Source organism: Thermobia domestica, chromosome 10 (assembly GCF_964235325.1).
Source record: "Thermobia domestica chromosome 10, izTheDome1.hap1.1, whole genome shotgun sequence".
Lineage (NCBI taxonomy): Eukaryota > Metazoa > Arthropoda > Insecta > Zygentoma > Lepismatidae > Thermobia > Thermobia domestica.
The window spans coordinates 59,112,591-59,138,684 of record NC_137463.1 but is presented as its reverse complement, the minus strand read 5'-3'; the positions used below and the strand labels follow the sequence as shown (position 1 = coordinate 59,138,684).

Genomic DNA, 26,094 nt, shown 5'->3' with positions numbered 1-26,094 from the left:
TTGGTACGTTACGATAAACTGAAGATTTCGTTTCATTTTGACTCATGGAACATAGTAAGACATACAGGGTGTCTCAAAAGTCTCCTGACATAGGGTAACTTATTATCAGAGTTACAGCAAAATGTGAGAGGATAAACCGTTTCCAAATATGATGTTTTGAATCTAAAGTGAAGTTTTTTTTTTTTTTTTTTAACATCTGACTAACCGTTTAGGCCGTACACTCTTTATGCGCCCAATGTTAAATAAAAATGCAACGTTGCAATTTACCTGAACTTATAAGATAAGTGAATGAAGTTACTGTCTTTTACGCTAATGTGTCGATGACCACCCAACCCCCCATTTCAAACATGCCCCCATTCACCATTCTCTTACAAAATTTATCTACTTCTTATATTGTGGGTCATTAATGTTGTGGGTCTAGATAAATGATAACGTATTTTCATTTAACATTGAGCATATAAACAGTGTACAGCCCAAACGGATCGTCCAATTTAAACAATTCCTTCACTTTAGATTGAAAACATCATATTTGGAGATGATTTTGCCTCTTACATTTTGTTGTAACTCTGTAACATAATAACAGAGTTACCCTTTATCAGGGGATTTTTTGAGATGACCTGTATACTGGGAAAATACATTTTCCTGTTGTGTCCCTGATGATCAATAACAGTATCTAACAAAACTCACTTTTGTAATATTAGAGACTTTGGGGACAACGTTACTGGAAAGAGTAACTTACCTACTAGATGTGACTTGCTAAAAATTACCTACTGAAAATCCTCCAGAATCAAAAGCAATGAAAGAAAAGAAAGTAAGAAAAAAGCAAACCTTTACTTACTATTGTCCCACACACAGGCTATAAACAGAAAACCATAACGTGTCACAAAGAAAGGAGAACTTTAAAAGAAAGGAAAGGGTAAAAAAAAAAAAAAAAAAAAAAAAAGAGAACAAGTATTGACCATTGTTCATTGCTAACTGAAAATTATCAACAAAACTGTTTATTAACCATATGAGAGACGGCAGGTGCTGAACGAGAAATCTATTTAAGAACAAACCGAACAATAGAACCAAGTTCTTAACGCATTTGAAACCAAGTGACAAGTTTGAATTTATGTATGTATTTTTTTTTTTTTTAATATTTCCGGTCCTTTTTCATTACTATATATACATTTTTTGTATGTATAAAACCTCTTTTGATTCACTTTATAAATTCACCACCATGACCATATGGCATTCTATTACACGCTATAAATATTTTTTTGTACTATTTCTTTTTGATATTTGGTTAGACGTGTGTGTATATGTATTATATAAGGTTTTGAGTATGAAAGCATGTGCTATGGGCTATTCTTTTGTATATACATAAAAGTTACCTATCATCATCAAAAGTACCTACAGAAGTTTGTATGAGTTATTTTTTGGTAACTGTATATATGTGTGTTTTCTTTTTCTTTTTTTAGTTGTAAAAAAATAATAAAACAGATAATTGGAAGGTGAGGCTTTAGGTAATGATAATCCTCTATTGTTATATCGTAATAGATACTTCTTTACCTTTGCGGTTTTGTCGGTTATTATTAGGTGACTGGCGTAAAAGTGTTCAGGACTTGCTAATAGTGATTATTTGGTGAAAATTACCAGTTCTTTTCTTTTCTTTCTTTTTTTCTTTTTCTTTTTCTTTTTTTTTAAGTGGCATGCAATGCCTCTCCCTTTAACCCTTGTGTCTTTTCTTTTCCGAATCTGCCAACGGGCATTTCAATGCTATGCTGTAACACATCCTATAGAGCCAAGCCCCTGGAAAATCATGTCGTCCTACCACCTCCCTCTCCCAACTTTTCTATTATTGAATACAATTGTATTTCGTGTAATTCAGAGGTAGTTAGGGACCATTACAACCACACGTTTTCTTTAAATTGGAATTCACTTAACGTTATATATATATATATATATATATATATATATATATATATATATATATATATATATATATATATATATATATATATATATATATATATATATATATATATAATGTGTGTGTGTGTCTTAAAAAGGACATTTTGTACCGTAAATTTTAATTTTAAAAAGCTGTAAATTGTACACAAACACCCTGTACGGTACGAATATATGTAGAGAAAACTAACCATAGGCAAAACACGAGTTTTACTAAAAGAGTACTTTGGTTACAGTTTTCTTTTTTTTAAGTTCCCACCCACCCTACCTCCTCCTTTCCCGTTTCTTTATATAAATTTGATTATACAAGCTTTGTAATTTTCGTTACTTTCGCCTACCAATTACAATAGTGTAATTTATAGCCGGTGTACATCATTATTACTGTATTTGTCACATAGCGGGAAGTGTTCAACAATAGGGTTATGTTAATGAACTTGTTAAGTGTAATTCTATATACAGTACATTTTTCCCCTGCTGGCAGGTATCTTTGCAAGGCATACTTTTAAGGAAGGTGCTACCAAGCTCGCAAGAATGTTTAGAAAGGCGCTAATTCTTGGTTAAATGCTTTTCCCATTACACAAAAGTTTTTTCTTTTTTTTAAAAAAAATTAGGGATTCACGTCGGCTTCAGAATTCCAAAGAAAATAATGAAAGTTATAATTGTCATTGCGGAATTTATGCTATAGCTATATTTATCCACACGCTTTAAAGAATCCTTTTCGTTTTTCTCTCTTTGAGGGTAAAGACGACTCAATCTTAATCTTCAAAACCAAATGCCATCTTTCCAAGGGATTGGGCGAAACTCCCAAAGTTTATTATTCGTGCCGAACTTTACCATTCTGTCCCGGAAATTTATCATTCTCCAGTTTGATTTGTACAGTCAGCGACAAAAGTTCTTTCTGTTTGGTTGGTAAAGTTTATTTTAGGAGTAACTATTGTATGACTGGAATGTATAACGGTATTATAAAGACATTATGTTTTATTTACTAAAAACTGCTCTATTTTATTTACTGAAAACTGTACTCAAATTGTCCTTTCATTCTGAAGTTATTTGCGAAACTAATTTCATCAAATGGAAATAACTTTTGTCACCGACTGTACGTTTTACCATTTTCAATGAAAAATTAGGTTCTCAAACATTCTCACTTGCCCTAAAGTTCGAATGTGGGTATCTCCAGTAAGAACCATTTTAAATCATCGTAATACTAAATATTGTACTTAAACCAAATCTAAAAAAAACTGAAATGAAATCTTTGAGTTTCATGATTATGCCATTGAGGCTAAGGGAGACTGTGATTAATGCAAGTGACTGATGATGGAATAATTGGTGGAATGGGAAAGTGGAAGGAAACGGAAGTGCCCTGAGAAAACCCCGAGCACGATGTTGTCCACCAGAGACTTAATTGGCCCTGATTCGACCACACGCATCAGAAGCAAGCGTTCCACCACCGAGTCAACGTGGCTCCAAACCAAATCTAAGTTTCACATGTAGACTAGCAAACACTAATTCAAAGACATTAGAGCGAAGTTCTAAGTGACGTTGGGGGGAAGACAAGTAGCAAAGGCTAAATCTTTGAGATTAACAGTGATTATCAATATCAATAAATATTTTGTATTCTAGGTAAGAAAAGAAGGATGCCACATAAAGAAAAAGACTGTGGCCTACTCTGTTCCTAGACTTCAGTCCCAGTTTGTTAGATATCATGTTCTTTGCAAGATTTAAATAACAATACAAGAAAGAAACAAAGATGTGAAAGCGAACAATATGAAAATAATTTACCGTGCTTTAAAGTGAATTAAAAGTGCACCTAGAATATATTAAATTAGTATTAAACTCGTTGGCCTCACAATCGACAAAAAGTCCACACGTTTAGGCTGAATGGCGCTTCGTAATCGTATATTTTCAAACGTAATTATTTTAGGCTTTTCAGAACAAAAGTATTCTGTTTCTTAATGTTAGTTAGCCTCACAATTCTGGACCAAAGAATTCTCGCTGCTATCAGGAATCGAATCTGGAACTACGCGTATTAAAATCAAACGTACTAATCGATTGGTTGGGTAAGAGTAGCACCACATGTAAGGGAAGGGAACAACACCGACAAATGTCACGGTTTCCACTGCTTCGTAGTTTACATTATACCTTTAAGACGACGTATATTCCTCTATAGCATTTTTTAAAATATATTCTGCTGTTGTAAAGTCTGGCTGACAACCCTTCAAGAGGGCAAGACAGTTTTTACTATAAATACTGTATTTGTGTATCAGTAACAAATTCTAAAAGGCATTTTAACATTAAAAAAAAAATAATAACTTGTCGAATAGATTATACTAGTTCGTTTTGTGTGTATATAGAATTCTCTCTCTTTAAAAAAAAAAAAATAATAAATATTTGTTCATTTCTTCACTCAAATGTAACTTTTATGAAATAGGAATATCGAATAGTACATTCAACTTAAGTATATATTTTTCATCCTATTTTTTCCCTATAAAATTTAAATTCTGTAGTTGAACCATAACCTGAATACTGGAGTCATGGAGTCTGGAACTGTTCTACCCTGTGAATCACGGGGGCTTCCCGTGTCACGTGATCAGGAAGACGTACGGTTAGATGGTTCAGGTCACGCAAACCCATCACTTATCTCTGTCCGCCAGAGATTTTGCCACTAAGATATAGCTGCCACATCCACCAGCTCTTGCCTCGAGATTAAAAAATTTTATTTAGGTACTGCATGGAGTGGACATTAATTTCCCAGAAATGGTTTGCGTTGTATTCCAGGTGGTTTGGAAAGTGAACACAAAAGAAATGGGAAAGGAGAATAAGATAAATAGCTTTTTAAAAATTTCTGCTCTCTTTTCCTCCATATTCTATAAAACGTGTGAGTTTTTATTATTCTTTTATTGGAGTTTGTGCAAAAAGAACATTTTTACTTCGCCCAAAAAAAAAAAAAAAAAAAAACGTTATTTCGCCAAAGTTTTGGAACTTCCGTTCTGTAATTGATCTTTGTGGTGCTAGGTGGTCACAAAACCAAAACGGTTATTCCCAGGAAATTAAGTTTAAAGCTTGTTAAGAAATTTTTATTAACAATTATTTTTTTTAAAAAAAATAATAATTAACTAATATCCTATTAATCATCAACATTATCATAAGTTTTCCTCGTTTTAGCAGCACTCTTGCTGTAAATTTAGAAGTTTCCGCTTACTATATTTATCTGTTTTTTTTTTTTTTTTTTTTCATTTCGACATAGAAATTGATTGTGACTTCTTTAAGGTCTCTGTCGAATTCAGTGTTCTTCTACTTCCACTTCGATTTTTATCACGTCTTTAATAACTCCATTTCTTCTCAAATAACACCGTATTTGTGCATGTTTTGCATATACAGGGTGCTTCAAAACAACACCGACAATGTTTGGGAGATGATTCCTGACACCGAGATAAGATAAAAAGTATAGATCAACCTGGGTGCAGAAATCCGTCATTTCGGACTTATAGGCTGCCGAAAACATGAAAAAAAAAACTTTAAAAGGTCCATAGCTCCAATACTATGGGATCTCCCTTGGTCTGGTTACGACTTCCCTTAGGAACTAATATGTGCGCTATCCAAAAATATATGTTTCACAATCCTGCGGTACTGACACAACAATTTTTATAGAGGGAATTTGACTACGGGCATATAATTTGAAGTATTCACCAACTACCTCTATAAAATAATTTTTAAAAATCGAGCTTTTACGCTGGAAAATAGAGCTCTATTCTCGGTAGGAGTTTGTGGGGTTCGGATCCCCGGTTGCTTTACGTCTCACATAGCCGCGGTACTGACAAGAAACATCAAATTTGTAGGTAACCACTGCAAATGACTGCGTCACTAAGAGCTAGAGCTGGTTTTACTTACAGTACTGTATTAATCAGTTCTTTTCCTTCGTCGATACACTTCGTTCTCATGATTTACCAACCTACTGCATTAGCTTCGGTCATTAGTTGGAGCAAAGCTCCGTTTTACTCCACTTAGGCGTTCGTTTATGCGGATACTTCCCCGATGCCAGAATCGCTCTTCACCAAATTTGATATGGTGAATCGAGAGCATACGTTGAGTGTCGCAAGGGGTCGTATGCCCCGATCAGACATACCATTGAGGAATAATCACCGGAAAACTGGATCTCCAAGATGCCAGAACCGTTATTCACCAAATTTGACATGGTGATTCGAGAATGCTCTCTGAGTGTTGTAAGGAGACGCGTGTCCAGATCGACACCATTGAGGAATCACCGAATCACCGAAGAAAAAAAAAAAAAGGATGTCCATGGACCTTAACATTGGAAAAGCATTTGACGCGCGAATTCTCATTATAAACAATAGAAAATAGAATTTTTAGCATTAGAAATAGGGCGAAGCCCTTTTCGTTTCATTCTACGAACACAATTTTTTAAAGCCATTATACTTTTCGCTGATATGCCAAATTCAACAACTTTTTGCAAGTCGTGGTCGTTCACGAAGACAATTGATGCACTAAAACTTTCTATGAATAATCAATGGAGGTCGATCGCTTGGATCCAAATTTGCAATTAATGCATACGTAGTGGAATATTATTAATCAATAATATAAATAATACAATTTTCTGAGTCTATAATACATGACCTCACAAAGCGGAGACTTTCATCTTTATACAAGAAGAAGGTGCAGTGTCATTCTCAAAACAACGATGAGGGGCAACGACTCTGATACGACTTCCAGCTTCTGCTCATAATGTGAATCTTTTTAAATATCGCCTTAATCAACAAATAATGTGTTATTAATCTTATTATTTTTTCGATTATATAATATAAGAAAAGGAAAGCATATACATCATACGACTAGTTACGAAGTTCATATTTGCTTTCATTTAGTTTGTCTTCATCCCGGCGAAATTAAAATACCACTAATTTTACGGTAATTATGTGATATCTTCAAATAGATAAAAGATAGTTGAAATATGGAACAAGAGCGCCCTAGACAATATTATTTTGCGTCAGGTACCTTTATCACAAGTCACCTAGTGACTTTCCGTTTTCAGTTGTTTAGAAACTCGAAAATAAATGCGGATTTTCAAAATGGCTCGAAATCGAAAGCAGATAAGTGAGTCGTGATAACGGTTTCTCATGTAAAATAATATTGTCTAGGGCGCTCTTGTTCCACATTTCGATTATCTTTTATCCATTTGAAGTTATCACATAATTACTGTAAAATTAGCGGTATTTTAATTTCGCCGGAATGAAGACTCTTAACATTACTACTCATAGAGGATCGAATCGATGATCTCTCAGTTTATAAGTCAGCTTTTATTACCGTTTTCAAGTATAGCAGACGTTGCCATTTTCACGGGGATACACTATGCCTATGAATGTAAAAAAAAAAAAAAAAAAAAAAAAAAAAAAAAATAGGATGGATGGTTGGTGTATGTAGTAGAAGACACCAAAATACCACGAAGACGTCTTCGAAGCAGGGCGGAGAAGCAAAGGGAACGACCCTCATGACCCCAAGAGTTGAAAAGGGCGGGACAGATGTCAGGGGCGCCGCGATGCCGAGCCTTATGGTGAGAACGTGTCTATTTTTACAAACTGAAAAGCTACATATCAAGTACTAAAAAGGGAGAAGAGAGAATCTAAGACATTTTTTTTATTTTCGTGTACCGGTCCGGGTCAGTGTAGATAGGGGGAAAAATGCATCTCATGGTGAGAATTGAATGAAAAAAGTAAGTGTGGGATGAAAAAAGAAGGCAACAGACGACACACGAGAATGATCTGTCATGGAAGATGCACTTTGAATGTCGGGTGTAGTAGAAGGTGTGAAGAAGAGATATTTGAGAAGGCAAGGCTGGTTGGGCTATGGAGAAAAAGAATATCTCATCTGAAGCGTTTAATTAGAAGGGGGGGGGGAACAAAAAACTCAGTCAAAGTATTATCTCCGTTACTTTATATTTTAGTTCAGTGGTTCTCAACATGGAGGCACACTCGCCTTGAAGGTAGATAGGGACGTCATTTGGGGAGAGTAAGGGGCAGTTGCCCCCTTGAGTTTGAGAAGCACTTCTTTTAAATAAATTGTATACTAACATAAACTCATGTCGGTGGACAAACTTGTCCTCTCCCCTGGCAAAATCTGAAATAGCGCTACTCAAGGGCAACAAGCGAGTTTTAAAAGAACTGATAAGAAATTATATTATTCAATATATTTCTGTCTAAAATAAAAGTAGATAGAGATCACACGGCCACGTCATGCATTACCCCAGTGGCGTACACAGAAATTCGACAAGGAGGTTCAAGCTCCCAGGTGTTTGTATATATACCGAAACATAGTAAATGCTTATTTTTGCATATCGCCTTGTTAAAGGGAAAGTTAAAATTCTGAAAACTTGCCCTTGCGAACGAGACAAATGTTTGAAGTTTGCATGGTATTTTACGGTTACGATAATGTATCCACTAGCGTGTCTCAATAGTAACTAACCATACACAGAAATAACAAATGCTGCGTTGTTGTTTTTTTTACACTTTGAACGCCCCTACCTCCGAAACTGTGCACTTTTCGCTACGTACCTACATTAAATTTTTTTATTATTTTTTTCTTTTTTTAAATTTTGATTGAGGAGTCATCTCTTCAAGTTTGTCAGTATAGTTTATTAATACCTTGTATAGTCAAGACTTTGGGAGTATTACAGTATAAACAATATATCAGGCAGTCTGTACTGGGTTAATGTGATATTGTATTCCTTATTTAACTGTAATGACGACTTTTCCTTTAGGATTATTATTTGTGTGTGTGTTTGCGTGCTCTGTAACGTAACATTTTGCTGTTCGCATTCTCAGTAAAACCACATAGAAAGAGTGCGCTAAAAAAAACAGATAACAAATAATCGTTATTTTTTTTTAAAAAAAAATCAGAACTTTGTCTATGATAGTTTATTCTTGCTTCGTTATTCTGAACATATACAGGGTGTTACAAAAAATGTGTTACAATATTTTGGGAACAGATTCCTTACATCAAAATAAGAAAAAAAGTTCATATGGACATGTGCTCAAAAGTGGATAGTTTCGAGGTTATAGGGTGCCAAAAACGTGAAACAAGTGAATTTTAAAAGTGAATAGCTCTGCTATTGTGCTGCCAAAATGTCTTGAACCGTGGCAAAAATGCGAAGTAAAGCTGACACCCTCACACACCCACGCGTTGAGTCAATAAGGGTTCAGCTATTGCTAAGCGAGAGAAAGTGAGTGGAATTCCTTCAGCCGATAGCAGCGCTTGCAACGGAAGACTAGGGATCAAGTCGATATGGTATATTTATAGTATAGAACTCAGGGGCGGATCCAGGGGGACGATCGGGGCGATCGCCCCCCCAGAAGAGTAAACTTTCTTTTTTTATATATATAAATATAAACCTATCTCAGAGTTTGGAGCTCTTAAAAGTAGCTCTAAGTAGCAGATTACAACCCACCGCCCCCCCCAGAAGTCCGTCCTGGATCCGCCCCTGATAGAACCTATGGTAGTCAGGTCAAGACATCACTGAGAAACTGATATGTGAACTATTTAAATATCGATATTTAACAAATGCTCCAGTACTTGCACACCAATTTTAGAGAGATAGGTGAAAACTGATGAAGTACTCCCAAACAGCTTCTCTAAAAGTGACTGTGCAAGTGCCAGAGGTTCTGAAAAATGGACGATCCTACTACGATCGGTCCTATAGTAGTGGAGCTATGAACTTTTAAAATTTATTTATTTAACGTTTTCGGCACCCTATAACTACGAACTTTTTATTATTATTATTATTTGGAGATGAAAAATCTATTTCCAAAACATTGTGACAATTTTTTGTAATACCCTGTATATGTTCAGAATAACGAAGAACGAATAAAATACCATAGGCAAAGTTAGGATAAAAGAAATTAAGAGTTTAAATATTGTTTTTGTTGTTTGCTATTGTTTAGCGATGGCCAATTAAAACGTACTGCTGGTCAGGACATATTAAGAGGCCTCATCACAGCGAAATTAAAATAGCGCTAATTTTACAGTAATTATGTGATATCCTCAAATAGATAAAAGATAATCGGAAAGTGGAACAGGAGCGCGCTAGACAATATTATTTTACGTGTGATACCGTTATCACGACTCACTTGTCTGCTTTCGATTTCTAGCCATTTCGAAAATCGGCATTTATTTTCGCGTTTCTAAATGGCTGGAAACGGAAGGCTACTAGGTGACTCGTGATAACGGTACCTCATGCAAAATAATATTGAATAGCGCGCTCTTGTTCCACATTTTCATTATCTTTTATCTATTTGAATATATCACATAATTAGTGAAAAATTAGCAGTATTTTAGTTTCGCAGTGATTAGCCCTCTCAAGAACCCTACTTGGGGGTCATTTTCTCTCCCACTTGAAATGTCGGTTCTCTGAATGTGCATAATCAGTGACGACGCAAGGTAGGAGCGAGGGGGATGCCCTCCGGTAGTATTGTCCGCCCCCAAATTTTTTATACTGTAATGTAAGTCAAGTAATATAAAACAAACAAACAAACAAACAAACAAAAAACTGACACTTCCCAAAATGTCCCTCAAAAGAAATTAAAACTGGCTTCATCCCTGTGCATAATTCATCATTTTCTGAATCCCTTTCTTGTGTTTTGCGTATCCTGATATTTGTTTCAGGTATCTAGGCCAATTAGGACTTGAACTAACAAGCATTTGAAAATAACTGTGTATGAAATATGCAATTTTTCTAAAATTAAAAAAAAATCATACCGGTACCATACCATCACTTTGCAGAATGATCTTGGTACCCGAAACGTTAAGGAAAATACAGTATTTTTCACAGTGAAAAAAAAGTCAAGCCTCGATTCAAACAAGTTATATGGTCATCTACACTCTTTCTGTTAAGTATGGTAGTTAATAATAATAAAAGGGTACATTTCTTCATTTTTAATCGGCGCTGGATGAAACCTAATCCGGCGCGTGAGTTTTCATTTTGAATTTTTGATTGTAGCATTAATTAATGTATATTAATGTTATAATCAAAAATTCATTATTATTATTATTATTATTATTATTATTATTATTATTATTATTATTATTATTATTATTATTATTATTATTATTATTATTATTATTATTTTCAGAAATCGCGTGTTATCCTCTGTGTATGTATAATGCGTTTCCTACAATACAGCAAGAAAAAATAGCTCATATTTTGTTGTCAATAAAGAGAATGGTAAATTGCTTAAATATCTATAGATGTATCCATGGTTATATATGTAATAATTTCATTCGGACTTTACTGCAGAAATTTAGACGTATACATATATTTGTTTGTTTTGTCGTCATTGTGCTCTTTCAGGTTTTCCAAATATGAAGAAGAAGAAGAAGATTAAAAGTGATAATTTCATTTTATCTTCCGGGACAAACAACTTGACTATGTGGGGAGTCATGAATCTCTTTGATTTAAATGCTGAAAACTTCGAAAATATTAAGCAAGCCTTTATTTTTGAAGAATTTGGTCAAGTTGTATTGTTTATAACCAAAGATGACAACGTATTTTCAATGGGACGTGTGAAAAGCTACTGTCTTGCAACAGTAGATGTCGACAGCTCAAATGACAGGTATATTGTCCCTGAAAAAGTAGAGATTCTCTGTAATAAAGAGGTTGAAGAATTCGCCTGTGGAGAGTCCTTCGTCATTGCCAGAACTCATGGAGGAGAATTGTACGCTTGGGGTCGAAATAGTAACGGTCAGCTTGGGTTGGGCCATAGGCATGATGAGAGTTACCCAACAATTATTTCTGATCCGTTATCTACTAGAACTGTAATCGGAATAGCATGTGCTAATACCCACGCAGTAGCCGTCACAGTTGATGGTGAAGTCTTCTTTTGGGGTACGATAGGCTTACACTCAAAGATCACTCCAGAAAAGGTTGGATGCTTCCATGATGGCGATCGTTGTGATACTTGTACTAAATCACCTAAAATAGTGCAAGTGGTAACTACATGTTGCTCTATGGTTGCACTGGCAGAAGACGGTAATGTGTTTACATGGGGTCAAAACATGTCAGGAACATTGGGAATAGGAACTGATGATGTTTCTTCTAATCATTTTCATGCGAAGCCTCATTTGATAAAAGAATTAGAGAACAAACATATTATAAAGGTTGCATGTGGCCAATATCATGTGTTAGCATTATCAAGAGATGGCACGCTTTTTGGCTGGGGTAAAAATGATGTAGGTCAACTTGGAATGGATTCCGCAGTAAAAACACGTAGTCCATGTCAAATAATGACTGATCATTTCCAGAAGGTCTTAGATGTTGCAGCGATTTGTGATATGTCAGCAGCTATGAACATTTACAGGACAATATTTATATGGGGTATGTGTGGAAAGGTATGTTACTTAGAGTACCCAACGGAAACTGTTTTCCACAATTTTTACGACGTGTTTACCAGTTTGTCAATGACTCCTGTAACCTGGAAAGCAGACGACTATCAAACTGCAAGACATCCTAATTCGAATCTGATTGAAAATTTCAAGCGTAGTTTTGATGATGAATCAACAAGCGATTTTATAATGAAAGTAGAAGGTCAACCAATATATGTACACAAACTAATTTTGCAAATCCAAAGTGAATATTTCAGGAACATGTTTAAAAGCCAATGGAAGGAATCGAACACAAGCGAAATAGAAATTAATAATTTTACCTACAAAATATATCGAGCTTTTCTGTACTATCTTTACACTGGTGACCTGGATTTAGATCTGGACGAAATTATAGACCTTATAGAAGTGGCAGCTTACCACTGTGAGAAACATCTTATGAATGAGTGCCAAAATCTGGTGAAAAAAGAACTCAATGTGGACAATGTTTGTCGTGTTTACGACATTGCTAGCAGAAACAACTTAGAGGAATTGGAAGAGTTATGCCTGGACTTGGGTTCGAAGTTCACAATTGATATTTGCAAGACAAAAGAATTCGCAACCTTAGACTCCAACACTATGAGGAAGTTTCTAGCCAGTGCAGCAAACTATAAATCGACAAAATAACGCTGAACTTAATGCTGACAAAATAACGCTGAGTTTTAGATTTCTTCTTTGAGAAAGATGGAAGAGCAATTATAAATTTCAAGCATACTATTTTATATATATTTTTGAGGACGGAGAGGGGAATGAATTCTGATAATTGTTTGTTAATAGGTTCAGCTTCTATATCATTTGAAGAATTTGAAAAAAAAATGCGTGTGGGTCTGTTTTACGTGCATTTAACATTGTCGCTTTTAAAAAAAATGTTGTCACTTCATTTATGTTAAAATATAATTAGATTATGGTTGATTATATTACTAGAATCTTTATTAACTTCAAATTCTACATTATTGGCATTTATCGGGAAAAAGGAATTGTTTAATCCCTTCCGAACCAGTGACGAAGCGTGTACGTCACGAGCATGTCCAAAATTCCAGTTTTGTTCTTGTTTAGTATTGTGAGACTAGTGAGGCTCTCAGCATGTGGTATTACTGGATATATTGATATATGAGGAGATAAATTTTTACGTTAAATATATTTGTTCTGATGATGTTGAAAGTCTGGCATTTGGGACCAGAGTAGTCAGTCAGAGCCTGGAGCGGAAGAGATTAATGTTGATGATGAGAAATGAACGAAATGGTGGAATAAAGAAAGTGGGAAGAAACGAGAGAACTCCGAGAAAACCCACACATATGGTGTTTGTCCACCACAAAGCTCACTTGGCGCGAGTTGAACCAAGGACCCTGCTCCAAAGGTGAACGCTCTAGCACTGAGCCACCGCGGCCCGAAATTGATAGAGAATTGGCCCGTTTGAAGAGAATGCTTGAGTTCCTTTTTAAAATGTTTCATAAAGATATAATAGATTTGTGTGTTTCACTCAATTCCACTCCATCTCGTAGCAACAGCAGGCCTACTAATCTGGAACAATAAGAAGCCATATTCACGAACAGGTGTTCCTTTTTTATTATTATTTAGCCCTCTCCCACTGTTAGTACCAAGCGTGGATCTGTGATTAACGTGGAATATAAAATAGATATAATTCTACCAGGCATCAAACTCGGGTTTTTTATTGAAGTCCAACGTAAAATGTTGAATAGTTTTTTTTCTTTGTTTGAAATGTGTGAAAATGTTAAGAAATGCAAAAGTATTCAACAAAAAATACAATTAAAAACCAACAAATATTTGTGTAATGTACTTGGTTATTTGATTTTGAGTTTAGCGTCCCTTTCAGCACCGAGGCTATATGAGACGAGAACTTACAGCTTAACGTGTGATCCGGACTTCAGAGCTCTAACCGAAAACTGTAATATACTTTTTGAGTTTTACATGTTGCAACTATTTTTAAATGAAACTGTCCCAATTTCCAATTATAATTATTCCACGTTACTATGTGAAACTATGTATGGGTTTCTTATATGTAAATTTTGAAAATCATATCTATCTTCCATCTTCCCCCCCCCTCAAAATTGTAAAATCTTTCTTATTTCCTCTTAAAAGTAGGCCTAATGAAAATGGAACTTTGTCCAACGTGAAAATGAAAAACCTTTTAGTGGGATCCTTGGTTCGACTCGCGCCAAGTGAGTTTTGTGGTGGACAAACACCATATGCGTGGGTTTTCTCGGAGTTCTCTCGTTTCTTCCCACTTTCTTCATTCCACCATTTCGCTCATTTCTCATCATCACCGTTTCCTTTAGAAAACTTTGTGTGTGCAAAAGGCAGCGTTTATCTTTCTCTTTTCATATTTTCTATTGTAAGGATCCATATATCCACACATACTGCAAGCCAGAAGGGGTCTACAGAAAGGAACGAAGAGCATTCGGAGAACTACGAAGAAAGCCGACAACGCCTCTACAGCCCCTCCATCGAAGAGGATGGCTATAAAAGAGGACGACGGAATCAAGAAGTTATCAGACCAATGCTGATTGCTCACCTACCAAAACCTTCTGGCGAGACCGTCACGCGCGACGGAGACAGCCTTTAATACCTACTCGTAGAGCTGCTGTGAGTTACGGAGTGTAATCCTTTAAAACCATCTCCCGAGGCTGCTATGAGCAACGGAGATATCCGTTAATACCTACTCCCGGAACTACTGTGAGCTACGGAGTATAACCGATCCCATCTGAAGCCGCTGTAGCTAAGACAAATACCCTTCATTCCGAGACTATATTGTGTGCCGAGGGACTTTGCACTTATTCTACATAGGAAACATTTAAAGACTTAGAGAAAAGACTTACAAAAACTTTTCAATAGTTTTATGAGACATTTTATAATAAAAAAAAGGTGAAAGGTTAAAAATTATCGAGTACATCTATCGTATGTCCTGTCGGGTAAAGGAGAAGGATAAATTAATGTAAGTTAATTGATTATGAAAATTTAGCGGGATGAGATTGTGAGAGGCAACGGGAGAACACTTGAGAAAATCCATGGACAGGACATTGTCCACCTCAAGTCCACATGACCTAGGATCGAATCAGGGATACATCAGAAACACTTGTAGAAGATATAGGAAGAAATTAGAAAGAAATTAGCAAAAGATCATTATGGACGAAAACTTCTGAATTTGTCTCTAATATCCTCTCATGATTAAAAAAGAAAAGAAAGAAGAAACCAAAGCAAGGAAAGCAACTAGAGCTTGTCTATCACGGTGTGCCCTCGGAAAATATGCGAAACATACTTCGATCCCACCTCCACCAACCTCTGACGGATGAAACCCTCCCTTTGCTTAGGGAAAAGAAGTGAATGACCTCAGCTGTGTTGCCAATTTGTCATTGGTTTTGACGAGTGAAGATCGTAGGCTACTTAGACTGGCTAACAAGACAGAAAACAGCGAAGTCCGTGAAATAATTCATTGTGGAAACGCTTCCGCATCCAACAATTGAAAGATTTCGGCCGCAGCAATTTGTCCCTGCTCTTTCGAGAGAGGTACGGGAAAACATACATCTACAGCAGCGCCAGAAGGGGTACAGTTGAAATAGAAAGCTCTATCTCTTTTTCAGTTTACTCCACGATTATACCAATATTTTCTGAATGACTTGAAGAGTTCGTTATTGTTAATTTATTATTATTTAGTAGCACTTCCGTGAAACAGAAAACTGATTCTTTAGTAAGTTCTATTGTTGACAAACAATATTGTATTGGATGGTAACAAACAAAACTGTAACCATCTCTACGGAGCGCTTGTTTCTTCTTTCCATCTTCTAGTCTGTGTTTAGTTAAGTTCCCCATAGAAGACTATCCCAAAATTGTTATGCTATTATAATGACACAAAGAACAATGAAGAAAATTAAAACAAGTAACTGGAGTGCATCTCCTGGAGTATCCAATTTGATGAAATGGGGAATTATTAATGTCTTTGAGATGAGCGATGTGCTTGAAAATATTAAAGAAGCCGTTATCTTCGGTAAATTGGGTGAAGTTGTTTTGTATGTAACTAAAGATGATCAAGTGTACTCAATGGGACAATCGATGACCTACTGCCTCGGAACAGTAGAAGTAGAACATAACCACGGCTACATAGAGCCTACGAAAATAGAAGTTCTGTGTGATAAACAAGTTGAAGAATTTGCTTGTGGAGAGTCCTTCGTCATTGCCAGAACTGGACAAGGAAAATTATACGCTTGGGGTCGAAATGAAAATGGCCAACTTGGATTGGGACATAAGACTGATGAACTTTATCCAACAGTTGTTGGTGATTCGTTATCTACTAAAACAGTAATCGGAATAGCATGTGCTAAAACCCATGCAGTAGCTCTTACAGCTGATGGGGAAGTCTTCTTTTGGGGTACTATAGGGTCATGCACAAAAGATACTCCAAGAAAGGTTAGATGCTTCCATGATGGCGACCGTTGTGACGGCGTTTGCACTAACTCCGCTAAAATAATACAAGTCGCAACTACATGTTCATCTTCGGTTGCACTGGCAGAAGATGGTAAAGTGTTTACATGGGGCCAAAACCGAGTAGAACTGTTGGGTATTGGGTCTTTTGGCTATCATTATCACCGTAAGCCTCGCTTAGTAAAAGAACTCATAGACAAACGTATTATAAAAATTGTGTGCGGCCAACATCATGTGTTGGCATTATCAGGAGATGGTATACTTTTTGGATGGGGTATTAATTCATTAGGGCAGCTTGGAATAGAAGAAACTTCAGGAAACGCATACAGTTGTCCACAGCAAATAACGGTTCATAATTCGCGAAAGATCTTAGACGTTGCAGCTGTTAATACCTCCGATGTGTCTGCAGCCATGACTAGCGAGGGAACAATATTTATGTGGGGCAAATGTGGAAAATTATGTTTTGTAGCTGATCCAGTCGAGACTGCATTTCAGAATTTTTATGATATGTTTACCAGTTTTTCAATCACACCTGTAACATGGAAAGCAGAAGACTACCAACTCACTCATGTTCAAAGTTCAAGAGTGATTGAAAATTTGAAAAGTAGTTTTGATGATGAATCAACAAGCGATTTGATAATTAAAGTACAAGGTCAACCGATATATGTACACAAAACAATTTTACAGATACAAAGCGAATATTTCCGTAACATGTTCAAAGGCCAATGGAAGGAATCAGAAAGTAACGAAGTAGTAGTTAATGATTTCACTCATAAAACATACCGAAACTTTTTATATTATCTGTACACGGACATCTTGGACTTAAGCATGGATGAAACTATAGAGCTTATAGAAGTGGCAGCATATCATTGTCACAAAGATCTTCTGAACGAATGCCAAAATTTGATTAAAGGCGAATTGTGTGTGGACAATGTTTGTCGTGTATATGACATTGCTACAAAATATTATCTTGAAGAATTGGAAAACTTGTGTTTGGAGCTAGGCTCGAGGTCTATGGTTGACATTTGTAAGACAAAAGATTTCGAAACATTAGACTCTAATACTATGAGGAAGTTTGTAGCGAGTGCTGCAAAGTATGAACCAACCAGATAAGGAGCAAAACATTATTTCCTGTCGTCGTAGTAAATTCTGATCTTGGCACTTTACATGAATCACTATGTATTGTACAGTTATATGTTAAATTTATTTTCACCCCATAGAAAATGTTTTATCAGTACATTTATTTGGTAGATACGCCTGTATTTTATTAAGTATATAAATAAAATTGTTTTTATACTGAAACTTGGTCACAATGCATTGATTTCTGCACAATTAGTTAGTTATTTGAATTGGCATGTAACTTTGTGCAACCAGATAAATACTGTGTTTACCGAATGATTTCGCAACGCTTGAAAAAGAAATGTGCCCTCTTTTTCTTTATTGTTTTCATCCTCCTCACATCTTAACAAATTCTTCTATAAGATTGGAATGTACGTTTTATTTATGGAAATTTTTAGTTAAGTTTGTTGCCGCCCCAATTTAAATTCAATATCGTTATGTATCAACTGAATGTTATCATTATTACTTTTTTAATATATGATATGAACGAGGGCGATTCAGAAAGTAATGCTCCCAAGGTGATACCTTTATTTGTGTGTGACAGATAGTACCGATACAGGTATCAGTGGAAAGCTTGCAATGTTAGTTACAAATGGTGACATCATTTTTCAGCATAGTCCCCAATTATGGGCAACGCACTTGCGCCAACGCGAAACTAGGTTTTTCATGCCCTCGGCGAAGAATTGTAGTGGCTGCTGGCGAAGAATTGTGGTGGCTGCTGGCGAAGAATTGTGGTGGCTGCTGGCGACCCATTGCTGAACTGCTGCTTCCATCTCCGCATCACAACTGTAACGTTAGTCCTTAGAGAGTCTTCATCCCGGCGAAATTAAAATACTGCTAATTTTACAGTAATTATGTGATATCTTCAAATAGATAAAAAGATAATTGAAATATGGAACAAGAGCGCCCTAGACAATATTATTTTGCGTGAGGTACCGTTATCACAAGTCACCTAGTGGCTTTCCGTTTTCAGCCGTTTCGAAACGCGAAAATAAATGCCGATTTTCAAAATGGCTCGAAATCGAAAGGAGACAAGTGAGTCGTGATAACGGTTTCACATGTAAAATAATATTGTCTAGGGCGCTCTTGTTCTACATTTCGATTATCTTTCATCTATTTGAAGATATCACATAATTACTGTAAAATTAGCGGTATTTTAATTTCGCCGGGATGAAGACTCTTAAAGTGATCCTTAAGTTTGGGGAGAGCCAAAAGTCACAGGGCGCAAGATTCGGACTATAGGCAGGGTGAGACAGAGTGTCAACAGCATTTTGGAAGCAGATCGAACAACTTTGAATTTTTTGGCAGAAGAGAGGACATGTGGCGGTACACTATCGACTGACAGTTCGTTTCAGGGTCATAATGGTATATCTACGACTCGTCGGCGATGAACGTTCCTGGGCGCACAACCTCCGTAGTCGGAAATTCAATGACAGCGCACCGTTTAAACCGGACGTCACCACTGTATGCCATGGATTGCTTCATTACTCTGGAACGAGAAGAGATACCTACGAAGGTGAAACGAGTGACATTCTATAGCCTAAACATCTCATACATTAATGATAAATAGTTCAAGATGTTTACAGTACTATTGGCCAAGTAATGGGCTTGGAAGCATTGCTTTCTGAATCACTCTAGTATATAATAATCTAAAAATTTGTTCCTGTTATACTTGTGACTGAATTGGTATTCATTGGTTTACTGTTCGTTTAGTTTTCAGATCCAAATATTCCGTTAGGAAATATTTTCTCTTGTGGAAATTGTTCTAAATTTACATTACGAACACGAAAAAGTGTGAGTTGGGCTGCGGTGACTCAGTGGTGATGCGCTCACCTCTGGTGCGTAGACTCGATACATACGATACTATTTGACCCCACCTCCCGCCACGTGAGTTTTGTGATGGACAAGCACAGTGTGTGTTGTTTGTTTTTCTTCGAGGTTCTCCCGTTTCCTCCCATTTTCTTCATTATCATCACACCGTTTTCCATAGCCTTTGAGTATAACTGTGGGACGTTAAACCCTCAAAATAAGGAAGTGATTTATTCCAAATCATAGACATATGCTATGATCTACAACGCATCGTTTGCAAGCTGTCGAATTCTTGCTGATCTCTTCACGTGATCTTAGAGTTCTCTGTTTTAATCTCTCCCACAAAATGCGGTCTTTTTATCATTATTTTGTTTACTTTCTCCCTCTTCTCTTCTTCCTACTACATATATGCAATCGCTTCCTTCAGTATAAAATTTGTTTTTAACCAAGGTTTTAACAAGTTTCTTTTACTCTTTTTAAATATTAAATCAATATTATTCTGCATCCATTTTCCTTAACACTTGTTCAGTGCATTTTCATTCTATCCAGTACTTTTTTTTTTAAAAAAATCTTCTTCATACCCACATTTCTATACCGTATCTCATAATGTTTTAAATGGAATAACTTCTCCTTGGTGACCGTCGCGTCTACCTTTTCTGAAGTCTTGTTTCGCCAGTCCTCTCTTAGCTTTAATTTTCTATCTCAATGTTGCGATTTTCAATAGTAGTGTTCCGAAACTCCGAAAGCTAGGCAACCTGTTGTATTTTCTCTATCATTTCTATATATATTTTTTCTTAGTTCGGATGAGTCTCATGCGCGACGCCCACATGGGTGCTCCGGGTCTCCAGCACCCACAAGATTTTTAGTTTGATAGAAACAAAATAAATATTTCTCACTTGTCATTATCAAATAAATAAATAAATAAATTAAATTAAATTAAATTAAAGTACTGAGATGGAAGTTAAAATTTCGAACTTCTAAAGTATAATTGCTTGTTTGAAATATGTTTGTGCAAAGACAACCAAGCAACACACTCCGCGTTTCTTGTCTGTCTCTGGTCTAATCAAAAACAGCCCCACAATAATAATAATAATAATAAATTAACTAACTATATTGTGAACAGAATCGAGCACAACCCTTTATGACAGTGTTCATAAAAGTTTTAATTCACAGGAAATCAATCAAAAAATATCGAGATTTCCCTGTAAACATATAACACCCATCCCGCCATTGAAATGCACCCACATAAATTTTGGAAAGTCGGCGCCTGTTGATGAGTCTACTTAAAGAAGTAGAGAAAGGAAACTATCACACTCAATTGCTTTCCCCGCGATGGCCCAGTGGTAGAGCATTCGCCTTTGGTGCATGGGATCCTTGGTTCGATCCCAGCTCTCGCTAAGTGAGCTTTCTGGTGGACAAAACACCGTGTTCATGGGTTTTCTTGGGGTTCTCCCGTTTCCTTCCATTTTCTTCATTCCACCATTTCCTTCGTTTCTCATCATCACTGTCTCCTTTAGCCTAGCCGGCATGGGTGTGGGACGTAAAACTTATTCATTTTATTTTCATTTTTCAATTGCTTTCCCATATTTTAGACGTAAATATCTCACTTGTCAGAAGGTATCTTAAGCGCTGAGTGTTTGAGACACATTGCGGGTGAGTTCAAAGGTATAGCGTAGCTCCAGGAATATCATGTGTGTGGTCAACTCATGAGGTTCATAGCGGAGTTCGCGTCGTTATTACCTGTCTCTGTATCAAAGGGTGCAAATGGAATGCGGATGGTTCACACGGATATGAGGAAGCGTGGTCAGGACGAACGGGTATGTATTCGCATCAAGTCACTAAATTACATGAAACACTGTTAAGATGTGGACAATTGTTTATCGATTTCCTGTATTGGGAAACTACTCTTTTTTACACAATTTCGCTCCACGCTCTTCAATTGGATTGTGTCATCTTCCTCTTGGTCACATTCAATCTTCATTTTTCTTCTTATTTTAGTTGCGTGACTCACGCAAGAACTCAAATGCGCGAAGTCTTCACGGCACACATACTCTTCTCACATGAAAAATGTACAATACAAAGAAACCGAAAGAGATACCGCCCAAGTAAAATTCCTTTGAAACAGAAAAGGAGAAATGTTCAAAAGTGGATTTTGTATTCGAAAGTACTGTTAATAAATTTTATATGATTCAGAAGAATCGTTGAAGAAAATAAATAACTTATTGATTTTTTTTTTTTTTTTTTTTTTTTGCCACGTGTTCAACAGACTTTGTACAGAGATATTTAGATTTATTTAGATTCTTTGTATCGTCGTTGAAATTAATGAGGTGTCATCAAAATAATTGACATAATTTTGATCAAACTTTAATGCGTAAACAAGATTATTGTGACTGAAAGTGTATTTGAATTTTCGACTATTTTGACAATGACAGTGAGAAGACAGGAGCGAGTTAGCAGTATATGCTTTGAGGATTATCTTACAATTAGACGAAAATCGATCCAAACAGGAAAACTGGAATGCCCCTGAGCAGGCCCGTAGCCAGCCTGATTGCTTAGGGCGGGCAATGATGAATACTGAGGGGGCAATAGCAGGGATCTCAAGGAACACAAAAACTCTTTCTCTCTCTAATATATATATATATATATAGTTTTTGTTCCTTGAGGCGTTTGTCGTTGTCAATGTCTATGTTCATTTATATGTTTATTTATTATTTATGGAATCTATAAGAAAGTTGAAACACTTTATTATTCTGATAAATATTACAGTATCAAATCCACGACTATCAAATATCATCATTAACATATTTTTGTTAAAATGATGGTATATAATGCAATAAGTATTCTAATACACTAAGTAGCACTAAAAGTAAAAAGTAATAATTCATTTAAGGAATATTTATTAACTGTTATCTAAATTATAGTATTTTGGAACTACAATACTTTTATTACAAGTAGATTATGGAATATTTTTATGTATGAAAATTAAGAAACAACCCTGACATAAGTAAAATAAATATTTTTTACAGTCCTTGTGTAAGTAATTACATCAAAAGGAGTTTACGTGAGCACTTCGCAAATTCAATTGCAAGCTGGTCTAGATCTAGTGTACGCAGAATATATTTTTTGTAAGCCAAAAGAACGAGGTCCGATTTTCTTTCATGTCCCATAGACAGACATTGAGTCAAAGGAGAGCTGTAAGATGTGAGAAGCATTTTTTTTTTTTCGACCGCGGACGTAGAAGACGGAATAATTTGAGCAGCTTCTGTAAGCATCTTTAGGCCCGGGAAGGCCTCGCTATATTTTTCAATTTGTTTTGCGAGTTCTTCCAGAGATGATGTCTTGTTGATCAGTCGATTTGCTATATCTATTTCCTGCTTCAAATTCTGAAGCACTTTGCAATGCAGGTCTTTGTACTTTACAACATCACACAGAGGATTCAAATTTTCTTCACTTCTTTTCTCGCTCAGTAAGTAGTGAATGGCACAAATCACAGCTGTCCCTGTCTCACTGAATCTGCTCCGAATTTCTTCAACGGAGATATCGAGAACTTCGCAGAATAATCTTTTCAGCTCCTTCTCGTCTTCCTTTCCCTTCTCCAAATTTATGCCTTCCGAATCAACTAAGCGACTGGGGAGTGTGCATTTGCGTTTCAATGGTTGCTGAATCGAAGTGTTTAAGGCATATGCCTTCATTGCATCGTGAAGGATATTTTCAAATATTCCTTCGTCTTGCCGGCAAGACCTGAGCTGTTCCGTTACCGATCCTATTAACTTCACCGCGGGATCAATGTCCAAATCTCTTTGTAGCAATGTGTTTGGTCTGTTTTAGATATCCAAGAACCCTGAACATGAGCTTAGTAAGGAAACAGAAAGTTTTAGTGGAGATCTGATGTGGCAAACCGGTAGCTTTAACTTTCATTTAGGCGTGTTCTTCACAGGAAGTTTGAATTGCCATCAGTGCGCTTAATATGTGAAACCTGTCGTCATGATTTACAGTCACTGTGTCAAGATGTCCAGTCCAATGTTGTTCTAACAATCGCTTTAAACTCCTTTCTGCGTAACCTGCTGCAACGCGTCCTTTTCTGAAAAAGTAATATAATTGTTGACAAATATCAAAGAACTCTTTCAGTTCAGGAATTGTGTCAATGACTTAGAACAAACAAAATGTTCCTCTTCAAGTTCTCAGACAAAAGAGTTTGCACTCCATTTTTCTGTCCAGTCATGACAGGTGCTCCATCCCAGCACAGTACTATTATCGTGTCGGTTTTGAATTCTACTTTTCTTAAACAATCTAAAATGGCGTTCTTAATGCTGGCAGCGTCTTGTTTGTCCAACTTCAGTATAGCTACGCATCTTTCTTACACTTTAAAATTCACAAGGTACCTAATTGCGACAGACAAATCTTCGATTCGTTGCTTGCCTCTTGTTTCATCTGCAAGTAATGAACAAAATGTACTTTCGTTTGCTTCATTTACTATTTTCCTCATAACAGATTCTGCCATGACATGAATTATCTCATTCTGAGTATCCGGACTAGTCCATGTTGCATTGGCAGGGATAGTTTTGACAATTTTTGCTAATTTCGAATCTTTACGAATAGTACTAAATTCAAACAAATTTAAGAACAAACCACTTGATTGTTTTCCGAGTTGCTCACACCCAGAATTTCCCCTAAAGGACAACTGTTTCACAGCTAAGAATTGAATAACTTCCATCACACTATTCACATAGTACCTATTATTCATAATTACATCACTACACACCTTCTTCACGATCGTTTCACCCGAGTCCTCACGTTTGCGTTGCTCCAAATAGCAAGCCACAGCGTGCCTGTGAGTTTCAGAATCTGTGTGAGCGGAATATCCCTTATTTTTCTCGGTTTCATACTTCCAGTCTCTGAAACCATTCTGCACACATGAGGGATCACGGTTTCTTGACGGATATTTCCGGCATGGGAAGCAAAAGGCAGTATCTAACATAAAAGAATACTCGGGCCAATCCCACGTTTTGTACCATATTGGATGAAATCGTCGAATTGAATCAGAAATGCTGGAACCTGGAAAATTTGCAAGATGCGGCTGAGCGGGTTTTGTATCGCCAAGGTCTGATACATGGTGGAAATCAACACCAACATGGTGGAAATCAGATGTTTGACGTTTAGTTTCTTCTTCACCTTCTACACATGTTGATACAGAAACCCTGCTTCTGAATTAGTTTCATTTTTGATAACTTTTGCACCAAAAAATGACTTGATGAATGCCTGCTTCATATTTATGGCATTATAATAGTCAGTAGAGTAATTAGAAGCGTCTGGCGAGATACATTTGCCTGTAGTTCATTTTCTACTGTTTTTGTTTCCTTCTAGAAATTCGCTAAGCACTCTGCTACTTATTATTGCGCGCAATTATAATGGTGTGTGACAAAATCTTTTTAAAATAATAGGTTCGGTGTTCTGCTGCCGTCTTGATTTTTTTCTCTGAGTGCATATAAGGAGTTAACGTTCTCTTCATTCCGTATACAAGTAAACAAATCGTGAAACAATGGTTCGGAGCCACTCAGAAAACACAAAGTGAGCCGATGCAAACTGCTATTTAGAAACATTTTACAGTCATTGATTTATTTTCGTGGGTGCTCCCCGCAGAGACTCAAATCAAGTGGAAAACAGCATTGTTGCCGCTTTTACAATAAACAAATCTTCCGAATTCCCCACTGATTTTTTTTTTTTTTTTTTTTTTTGTATCCGTAGAGGTGCATGTACGTTTTCTCCAGACATCACAGTTCCGGTACCAGTTTCATATATGAGACATGCGTTTTCCTTGCACTGTAAGGAACATGGACATGTTGCATGTTTTACACGTTAATTACAGGCACATGTGGGACACGTACTGTTAAGTCGGCAAAACTTTTTTTTTTTTTTTTTTTTTTTTTTACCTGCAATGTTACACATGCAGAAGCCAGGCACTCACACTCATGTAACATAGCTGTTTGCGGGTCAATTCTTATATCGGTATTCTTTGGAAGAGCATCTTGTTCAATGCCTTGAATGCTTGTCGTGGTTGTGATTCTCCAAACTCTTGGAATGAGAAAAAGTAATACATGGGAGATTATTGAGTATATCTAGCAATAACAATAACTGTTGTTTTTCGTAGAAATATACACCACGTTCAATTTCATTTGTTGGTAGTAGTAAATGCGCGCTAAGTTCAATCTTACTTAGTAAATAAAATCACAAAATTTTCCTATTTGGGATTTGCTGAAACAATTTGAAACTTCTGGACAACGTCGTTTTCAGAGCGGAAAAAATATTTTAGAGCGGGCAAAAATTATTTTAGAGCGAGCATTGCTCGCTCTAGCCCCT

General features: G+C 36.3%; 2 protein-coding genes across 3 annotated transcripts in view; both read left to right on the top strand.

Annotated features, from left to right (window-relative positions):
- The window catches only part of robo1 (roundabout guidance receptor 1), a 586,207-nt gene that overhangs the window by 270,975 nt on the left and 289,138 nt on the right, over positions 1 to 26,094 (top strand). The window lies entirely within an intron of this gene.
- On the top strand, positions 11,217 to 18,105 carry LOC145662727 (uncharacterized). The gene is made up of 2 exons (XM_081728591.1): positions 11,217 to 12,997; positions 16,193 to 18,105. Exons 1-2 carry the CDS (start codon positions 11,317 to 11,319, stop codon positions 17,920 to 17,922), a joined length of 3,411 nt encoding a protein of 1,136 aa, XP_081584717.1. The 5' UTR covers positions 11,217 to 11,316; the 3' UTR covers positions 17,923 to 18,105.